This window comes from Nelumbo lutea, chromosome 3 (genome assembly GCF_056320005.1).
Source record: "Nelumbo lutea isolate HS-2025 chromosome 3, American lotus-T2T, whole genome shotgun sequence".
Classification (NCBI taxonomy): domain Eukaryota; kingdom Viridiplantae; phylum Streptophyta; class Magnoliopsida; order Proteales; family Nelumbonaceae; genus Nelumbo; species Nelumbo lutea.
Window position 1 is genome coordinate 29,423,940 of NC_142686.1, and position 9,945 is coordinate 29,433,884.

Sequence of the window (9,945 nt, forward strand, 5' to 3'; positions counted from 1 at the left end):
CTATTGATCCTTGAGTATAGTGCCACAATTGAGTCTGGATGTCCTGCTCACACAAACTCTGCTAACGTCTACCCACATAACATTGCAGTCATACATGAAGAAGATCTCATCCTCCTACATAGTACTATGCAGGGGGAGATGTTCCCAATTCATGGGGGTAGTGTGTTGTGGGTATACATGGGCAGAATTTTCATGGGCAGGAGATCCAGAGTCGCCATAATCACTGTTGTCATTTCTAATCACCGCAATCCATCTCAGAAATCTGAAATTGAAGCCCCCTCCCAGTTTACTAGTAGCCCCTCCCCCCCTATAAATCGCATCCTGCCTATGAATTTGACATCAATCCACGGGCCAATATCCCAAACTACCCCCCTTCAAAGTTTAACTTAAGTGGGCTCAAGTCAATGCTTTAATTTCAAATCATACAATTTGTGATTCAAATCGTAGGATTCATACACAATTCAAATGATAATACATCAACATTAGAGATATGTATCTTTCAGTTGCTGCCCTTTTCATCAATGGACTCCTAAGGTAGGAGTGTGGTTCATCCAAAAAATTCTTATCTCTATATATTTCAATTTGGGAGATGTTTGGATTTCTCAAAACTCCATGGACATGTGGAAGAGAAATGCTATCCCTACTTGGACCAAGGCACAACTTTGCTACCCTCACTTGGACCAAGACATAACTTTTACCAAAAGTTTAAGAAACAGCATTGCTGGTTCTTTGCAATCATTCAAGCAATTTCCCTTCAATAGCAATAGCAGGGTCTTAAATATCTCTGTAGGGCTAGAGCATCTATACTGAGTCGAAATAGAATACACTAAGAAAGGACTCAAAATCAAGCCAAAACCAATTATGTCAATTCAAATTACACCATACCCATGCCAAAAAAAAAAAAATTACACCATGTCCATCATCCAAAAGGGCTCGAAATAAAGCCAAAGTCAATTATTTTAATGCAAGTAACAATGTCCCTAGGGCACTGCCCAATATTCTGAAAACTCTATATTTAATTCCTTGTACAACAAATAAAGGATTGTCTTTCACTCCCAAAATAAGGCACTAAAAAGAAATTCTCCTCTTTCTTCTCGTTTTCATGTAGGCAAATCCATTCTAGACCATTGAATAACTGGCTGAATGGACAATTCTACTAATCTGCACCTTTTATACATGAACTACACTGCAAGTCAATCCAATGTAACTGTTTAATTGTTTATTTTATACAATTGATTATTACAGGTATAAATAAGCAATGTCAAGATAAAATTCAGGGTAATTATAGCTTTCTTTTATGGTCTTTACTTTGATTTCCTAGATGATCTATGCTCCTCCATTTGTTCAAATAGGGTCCCATCATAAACACCTCTGATGGTATCTTTATGCAAGAAACCATCTTTGTCTTTACACAAGTAGTACAGTATCTTCCACTCTGTCCAGGCTCCAATCCTACAAACAATTTCACCATTTTTCGTTAGATGATAAATACTTCTAAAGATTACAAGATGTCAAGAACTAACCATCCTCCAAAGTTTTTAGGAACCCGGTTGTCCTTCAGCATTTCTGACACTTCCTTTGATGTTAAAGCGTTTGGATTGGTATGGGAATGCTTGTGAAAAATCTCTTCAAACTTTTCTGGCACAAACCTAAAAAAAATTGAAATTCACAAGGAAAAGAGAACTTTTACTAATATTTGCTCTACTTGCTTAAATGATATACCAACAATACAATTCATACTTATGTCGTATTCAAAATAATTTTTATTATTATTTCTATACTTCTCTCGTTTTAATTCATATTCACCTGAAAAAACCAGAGGTTATACTGCCTTTATTCATGCCTTTACCTTTGAAATATATTATCCAAACTTTATGTTTCAGAAAAAAACTATTTCTTATACAAGTAGTTATAATTTTCACCAAGTTTAGCTGGCACCAAATTAAGGCCTGTATAAAACAAGGAATATGAAATTACCTTCCTTCGGTATCATAAACACCAGTATCACTCCCATGCTTGGCTCTCTTTATGTTCTTTATTTCAATAGGGAACAGAAGAGACGGAAGCTTTCCCTGCACCATTGAAGGTCAACAAATACATATTTAGGATAAATTTGATAACCCCCACTTTATATTACTATTAATATCTAATATTCTTCTTTATAATAAATGCAAATTTGATTGAAAACAAACAATCTAAAAAGAAGAAGCCCATAATTACAAGTCTTCCAAAAGAAACAATTTTAAGGGTCTCATGACCACTGCTTGATTCTATTACAACCTGCAAAACCATTAATAGTATGCAGGTAATTAAGGACTGTTTGATAACGGGTGAAGTGAATGACTTGTTGCTTTGTTTTTAAAGTGGATGAAATAATCAGTTGTAGCCATAGAAACTTATTCACCAAAAGACAAAAATGACAAGCTTATCGAAGGTATAATAATCTATCCAACTTTCAGCTTTAGCCAATATTTGGAATCCACAACCTCCATTGATACTTATTATAGAAATTTATTCACTTAAAAGGCAAAGCAATAAACTTATAGTAATCTACCTAACTTACAGCTTTATTAACTAATAATCTATCCAATTTGACTGTTACCAAACGGTACCTTACTGTGACATGAATAGAGTGCTTTGAGCTTTTATGGTAAATCTTCACTATCTACTCTTTTGGCCTGGTTAATTTCCTGGGAGGGAGTGGGACCTGTTCAATGGTTTGTTTTGATGGGTAGCAAATGGCAAAATATTGTAATGGAATAGGTAAGGATCAATAATCTATATTGTTTTTCGGTATTTGGTTCAATAATCTATATGAGGGCTGCAATGGGTACAGATTGGGTTTGTCAGTGAGCTGAGCCATAAATTAAGTCAAAATTATTTATTTAAAAAAAATAAAAAAAATCTTAAAATGTTATGTTATATGAATTTTGATATATGCAATTATTTATATATAATAAGTATAGTATAATAAAATTAAAAACAATTGTTTACTTTATTATATATATATATAACATGCCATAGTGTTTACACCTCTAATAATTGCGACAGTTACTATTGAAAAATAACATGCGACCTATTACCATCCAACGGCAGGGATTTATTATCTGAAACTCTTAGAAGGGAAAGTTTCAGATAATAACCCTTCTAATTGCAAACACTTTTTTATTAAATTAATTTAATAGAAAAGTATTTATTAAATTAGAATAGCAAGCCACCTGTCAATCATGGGACAGCTACGTTATGCTTCTGGAGTAACGCTACGCTGCTTAACATGGTGCCTATTGGGGAGCACCAAACTACGCAGCGTAACTTTTAGTACATATCACACCGTCACGATGGAATCTTCTCAGTTGGGGTCCACATTGCAGCTTCCAGAGGGACGGTGGAATTTCCGAATTCGCATTGGCTCTTTGCGCATCTCAGCAACTGTGTCTGTGTGCATCGGGAAAGGGCGCGCTCTGTGGGAAACTAATGAAATCGGATTTGGTCCGTGCTGACACTGTTAGCATAATCTCTTACAGCCTTTCATTGCATTGAGAATATATTTTCAATCCATGACTATAAAAGACAGCAGTAACGGTGTGAGCACGGTTGGTTGAGTTCGATTTCGGTCAGTGAAATGACCGTTCGAACAGCCTTTACAATCTTATATTAGGAATATCTCCATACTTATATTCCTAAATCAAAGTTGGGAGAGGCTGTTCGAACGGCGTGAAGATGGGTTTGTACGGTTGCACCGACTGATGCGGTTCCAGCCTGTGAGAACTGACTGAAGCCGATTGGTTGATTTTTCCAAGAAAATTGTTGAATTATTTCGTTCTAACCAAATCAACGGTTATGGATAAGAAATGGACGGATCCTACGTGGCCCTTGTAGTTTAGCAAAACACGGGAAACACAAATGAGAGAGAGAGAGAGAGTGACCGGGCGAGTTTTGGAACTGAGAGCGCCATTGATGAAGATCGCAGCGATGGTGGACAAGGGGATGCCACAGCCGATGGCACGAAACCCTGAAACGAATTAACAGAAACGAAGGATCAGATCAAAGACGAGAATACATACGTGTATTTTAAATCGAAGGAGAAAGAGAAGATAAAAACCTTTGAAGGTTTCCGATGGATATATGAGGCCGTCTTTGTTTCTGTCGAAGAAAGCAACGTGTTTCTGGAGAGGGCTGAGATAACCATCAACGAGTTCTCCACAATTACGAGCTGCAAGGTTTCCACAATCCAGAGTTAATAATAAAAGATTAAAGTTGGAAAGGCAGAACAAGAGAAGAAGAAGAGGAAAGAGAGAACGGAACAATTCACAAGAAAAAAAAAAAGTTGCAAAAGAATAATGTACAGTTGCTCTGGTCGTTGCTGGAGGCCGCTTTGGATTCAATAGAAAAGTTAGCCATTTGAGATTAAATGATTACTTCTTCTTCTTCGTTGAGAGAGAGAGAGAGAGATAATCGGGCTTCGGAAATGGGCTAAGAGATGGTATTTAAAGGGGAGGAATCGACAGAGAAAGAAGAAGAAGCGAACAAGCTGTCTTTTTGCCTTTCTGAGTTCACATTGTTGAAGAAAACGTTAAAGCCAATCATAATTAACAATCCAAGCTTTACTATTAGCGTCTGCGTCTCTGTGGCCTTGGCCTACGAGCTTTTTGGATCGGAGCACATTAGCTGTCAATGGGTTGAGTTTGAATAGTATGGACCAGCCCGAATTGATTATATTAATCGGTTATCTATGAAATAGATCTAGAACCGAACCTGTTATTATATGGGATGATTTGGTCTGACCCCATTATACTTATCGTAATAACAATTTAAAACTCATTTTTGAGGAAAACCATGTAAATAGTGAAACCGTTTATATGTTGATGAAATAAGCAGTTTTTAATCAAAATTATTACGGGTGTAGTCCGAGTTTTTCGACCGGGCCAAAAAATCCCAACCGCAGCTGAGAGCTCATCAACTTAGACATAGAGTTAAATCTGGACCCCAAGTAGCGAACCACTAATGACTAAACTATGACTGACTGAGCGACATAAATCACACAATTGGGTCGGTTTGATTCTGGCGGATAGACCGAAAATTGAATTGACAGCTCCAGCCACCAATGCGTACTGTGCGCAGAACAACCAGATCAGAACATACGTAAAGAGAAAGGGTTGTTATGATACGTGTTCCCACGCGTTCCGTTCGGTAAAAGGCACGCCGTTGGATGGGAACATTATTCTACACGTATATGGGAATCTTGACCGACAGCAATGTGGCGTAGCGATTCTGAGTTCCAAATTGCCCTCTCTCCTATCCGTCCTTACCAATGTGGGATCACTAATAATTGGTGCGGGTGGGACCCAATACCGGAATGAGGAGATGACGTGGACCGCTTTCACATTTGATTTGATTCGGTTTGGAAGGGGAAGTTCCGGTTCCTTTTATGGTTATGCATCTAGCTTTACTGGTTTAGCAGCGTTTAGGACCACCCATCAGATCAAACGGCCATGAGTATCAGATACCGTACTGAGTGACTATATTACTGGAACATGTGGGCCACTTTGATTCGCGCCAGAAACGAGTCCAGCAAGGTTAGATTGGTCTGGGCCTAACCAATCCTATCCAAATATAATATGCGTATTGCATGTGACCAGGTGTAATGAATTAATGATCTTTTTTTTTTTAAAGAAAATATCTTAAATTATGTGTTTTTAGAAAAGTATGAATAGTATGAAATTTAAAATACAGTAGTATTTATCGAAATTCATGGGTGGGCTTTCATTGTTAAAAAAGTCTTATATATATATATATAAATTAAAATTTAAATATATTTACATTTTCAAATACATAAATATTTAATATATTATATTTTTTACATATTTAGATACAAAATACGCCCCTTATATGATTGTTAGATGTAGTCTTGTAGGGCTGTCAATGGACTTTGAAGAATCCAACCTGACATTCGATCCGATTGAAATTCATTATATAAATATAAACATAAATAAATTAATAAAATTGAAAGTTAATAATTATACAAGTAAAAAAAAAATGATTATTTAATTTTTCTTTATTTTAAAGACAATAAAGTAGAGCCAAAATCTATTATGCAAAAACTATACTATAAAACAAAAAGTGAACCAGTGATAAAGTGAAATGTCATAGACGATATTTTTAACATTGTTAAAAGTCTTTAATGCAATTGATATAATAACTTTAAAAATACGAACCATTGAAAAATATACTATGTGCTACCAGTTATTTCTTTGATTTATTGTATAGCTTTTTATATCATAATTGGACTCTGAAGTAGATTCAAATTAACTAAGACCGAGATTCAAGTCTGTTATATAGTGAAATTTCAGATCAGATTTGAATCTGAAATTTCAATAATTGGATCAGATTTAGATGTGATCTGATTAGCATTATAGTGAAATTTGTTGAACATACTGATTGTAATTTTGTTTTAGCTTAATGTTATGATTAGTTTACTCAAGAAGAAATAACACATGCATATTTGGCCCTTTGGATGCACACTCCAATTTTGATTTGTTAATATTTGGGTTTGCTTCGAATCTTAATCATGGGATTCAAGTTGGTTTTAGATATTGAATGCTATTGATAAATTAAATTAGAATGATAAAAAATGTTTTGTTGTTAATGTGATAAAATTAAAAATGACTTTGATATTGAATATCGTGAATAAAATGAATTCAATTGATAATAACTTTACGATACCTCTTTTTTTTGGTATTATATATTACCTATTATAAGGGGATTAAGGAGTAGGGACCAAACAGTGTGCACGTGAGGTCTCATGACCTCATCACAGAGAGCCTGTAGTTAAGCACGTTTGAGCCCACACTTCATTGGAGATGGATTGATCTATACTATATCCAAATACAATTATATCAATAAATTTGGATCACTTTGATTGGATTGGACAAGAGTACAATTGTATCTTTAATGTTATTAAAGCCTCGATAAATACATTTGTATGAAAAATAAATAGATCATGTAATATTTTTAATCTGATTGGATTGAAATTTTGATTTGACGTACAATAAATTTTCGAAATGCATTCTTTGACATTTCTCTTTGGCATGACTCAAGTTTGAATGGGAGTTGCAAATTGAGTAATGGGACAACTAACCATGGTTGAGGTGTTTAAAGAGCACGCGTAAATATATTGGCATCAAATAGGAGTGGATTTGAGTTGAGGAAAATCAAATACTTGTCTATTCAAACTTGGCTTGATAGGTTCGATTAATTATTGATTTTTCATATAGATTAACCAAAACTGAATCAATATATTTAGTTTTCAAAAATATCAAACCGACCGATTTAGTTTCGTTTTTTTATCATGTGAAAAATATGGCCGTTGTTTTATTGGCCAATCAAAACCATCCATGTGGTATGTCCATGTTATCATGTGAAATTTACAAAAACATGGCCATTGTTTGATTGGCCTATTGGAGCCATAGGTTCCCACATTCACATAATATATTCTCTGGTAAAACACTCAAGTCCCTGTCTGAAGGAAGATTTGGCCCGACCTCGTAACCACTCAACACGTGGAAAAGCAGCAGCTCGACACAAAAATACGCCCGAGCCGTGAGCTCCAAAAAGAGGAACCTGCAGTGCGAACTCCCCACAAGGAGCCCAAGCTCTCCCTTGGACCCTGAGCCTTACAAACACAAAGGGCAACAACCCGAATTGGCCCACCCCATGGCAGTTCGGGCCACACCTCTATCTGAACTCAAGACTTCACCTCACACACCACTCCAGCACTTCGCCTCTAGGATGTCGAACTGAACAACTGCACCGTACCTGACACTGAAGTAGTCCGTATCCAAGGGCGGCGCACCTGACTGACTTGGGATCTGACGCTTGACAGCCACACTTCAACGACCACCTGCCACCACCATCTTTAGTTACAGAGATGGCTCCGACAAAGAGAGCAGTGGCGGTTCTGCCCCAACAGAGGTGATGACACCCGAATTGGTAGAAGCGTAGAGGTAATCATACCCGACCTGATAGAAGCTTAGGAGTGAGTGTGCGAAGTGGTTATAAAAGGCTCTCTACCCCCCAAGAAGGAGGTATGTGATAACTTTGCACCATCTGGTTTTATCTTGCTTTCGAGGAAATACTAACTTGAGCTTCGGAGCATTCTCACCGGGTTCTTCCCCGGAGATTACTCGCTTTCTCCTCCGTTTCAGGCACCTTTTGCTCCAGCCCGAGGCAAGATCGTTGACAGCTAGGACCTGCCGGATTGCGCACCATCAATTGGCACCGTCTGTGGGAACGCTTCTAAAAGCCTCCCTCTAAAACTCTCTTAACCCCTTTTTTCCAAAAAACCCCAACACTCATGGCTTCTTCTAGCAATGCCAGACGTGGCACGAAGATGAACACCATCGGGGAACAACTTCAAGTCCCCGTGGTGTGCATCGGATCCCTAGCTTGAATGCGCCACGAACAGTGGTGCCCGTAAACCTTCCCGCCATGAACGTCCCCTTTCCTTTCCCTATCGAAACAACCTTTACCGAACCAACTGTTGTCCCCCTGGCGACCAGCCAGAACCAGTTCGATGACCTGATGCAATGCATGCGAGCAATGCAAGCCCAAATGCAACAATTCCAGTAACACCAAGTACTGCACCACATCTCTCAGTATCACTATCAGCAGCAATTCCCCCAACTGCCTCTGAACCAACCACAGCTTCCACCTCGGCACCCTGCTCCAAAGCCGGTTAAGCCCTCCCCTTAGGGTGGACACCATCACTGAGGAGAAGCCTCCCAACCTCAGAACCCCCCAAGAGCCAGGCCTCATCCCTGAGCTGAGGGGAAAGAAAAATCTTGGAAACCTCGCCCGCCAAGTCAGTATCTCGACACTCCAAGCCGGAGCTCCCGCTGATAGAGAATCGATTCAGCGTCCTAGCGGCAGACTACCAACAGTCCGGGCCCATCGAGCTCAGCAACACAGAGGCTAGCAGCGCTAGTGCCAGGCCCACTCAGCAATGAAGACACTAGCGAAGTCGCCGAACTGCCACCCGTGTCCTGCCCGAGCTCAGAGGTAAAGAAGAGACAAGCTCGGACGAGGTAAAAGCTGCCCCTATTCTTCAGTTCCTTCCCCCCTCTCATCAGAACTCCTTGTAGTCCCCAGGCCCAGAGACTTCAAGCTCCCCCCTTTAGACAAGTATGATGGGTCATTTGACCCCAACGACCACGTCGATGCCTTCCAATCACAAATGCACCTAGCTAGGGCTAGTGAATCATGCATGAGCGTGGCCATCACCACCACCTTCAAGGGGGTGGCCCGCACTTGGTACAGGCACCTGGCCCCCGGGTCGATAAGAAGTTGGACCCAATTCATGCAGGTCTTCACCGCACACTTCGTTACCAGAAAGCGGTGCCCCAGAACCGAGGAAAGCATCTTCGGAGTAGTCCAGAGGGAAGGAGAGTCCATCCGGGGCTACATCAAGCAGTTCAATGACGCGTGCTTGCAGATACCGCTACTGGACCCAGCAGTGCAGCTCGTGGCGACCAAGAGAGGAGTAACACACAAGGAGTTCAAACGGCACATGGTAGCTTGCGAGCCCACGACCATAGCCGAATTTCTCAAGCTCGCGGATAAGTTCATGAGAACAGAGGAAGAGATCAACCAAAGGACTGAAAGTGAGATCGAGAAAAGGAAGAGGGAAAGCGAGCCCTTCAACCCAGTCGACAAAAGAAAAAACCTGGCCCGGGAGACGAAACCGAGCCAGCCGTTTCGAGCTCCCTTAGCACCTCGGACGGACTACACACCCTTAAACACGAGGTAGACCGAGATTTTGATGACGATCAAAGATGCCCCATTCGTAAAATGGCCACCTCACCTAAATGGGAACCCAAACGAGAGAAATAAAAACTTGTATTGCAGTTTCCATAGAGATCACGATCATAGTACCGAATAGTGTAATTG

General features: G+C 39.5%; 1 protein-coding gene across 3 annotated transcripts; it reads right to left on the reverse strand.

Moving 5' to 3' along the window:
- Nucleotides 1-919: 919 nt before the first annotated feature.
- LOC148863925 (putative peroxygenase 4) lies at nt 920-4,981 on the reverse strand. 3 transcript variants are annotated; one of them, XM_088975168.1, is made up of 7 exons: nt 4,347-4,981; nt 4,103-4,213; nt 3,927-4,012; nt 1,978-2,072; nt 1,524-1,649; nt 1,309-1,452; nt 920-1,186 (listed from the first exon to the last, which is right to left on the reverse strand). In XM_088975168.1, the coding sequence occupies exons 1-7, from the start codon at nt 4,399-4,401 to the stop codon at nt 1,171-1,173; spliced, it is 633 nt and encodes a 210-aa protein (XP_088831294.1). In that variant the 5' UTR covers nt 4,402-4,981; the 3' UTR covers nt 920-1,170. The 3 variants fall into 3 exon arrangements, with proteins under 3 accessions (XP_088831294.1, XP_088831297.1, XP_088831295.1); XM_088975171.1 differs by lacking the exon at nt 1,524-1,649; XM_088975169.1 differs by lacking the exon at nt 920-1,186 and having other exon boundaries at nt 1,262-1,452.
- Nucleotides 4,982-9,945: the final 4,964 nt, after the last annotated feature.

Excerpts from the sequence above, each read along its gene's own strand:
- LOC148863925 (XM_088975168.1), bottom strand. The coding sequence starts at position 4,401 with ATGGCTAACTTTTCTATTGAATCCAAAGCGGCCTCCAGCAACGACCAG. Across the intron at positions 4,013-4,102 it reads TCCATCGGAAACCTTCAAAG|GGTTTCGTGCCATCGGCTGT; the intron begins GTTTTTATCTTC and ends AATTCGTTTCAG. Across the intron at positions 2,073-3,926 it reads TCAGTTCCAAAACTCGCCCG|GGAAAGCTTCCGTCTCTTCT; the intron begins GTCACTCTCTCT and ends TCAATGGTGCAG.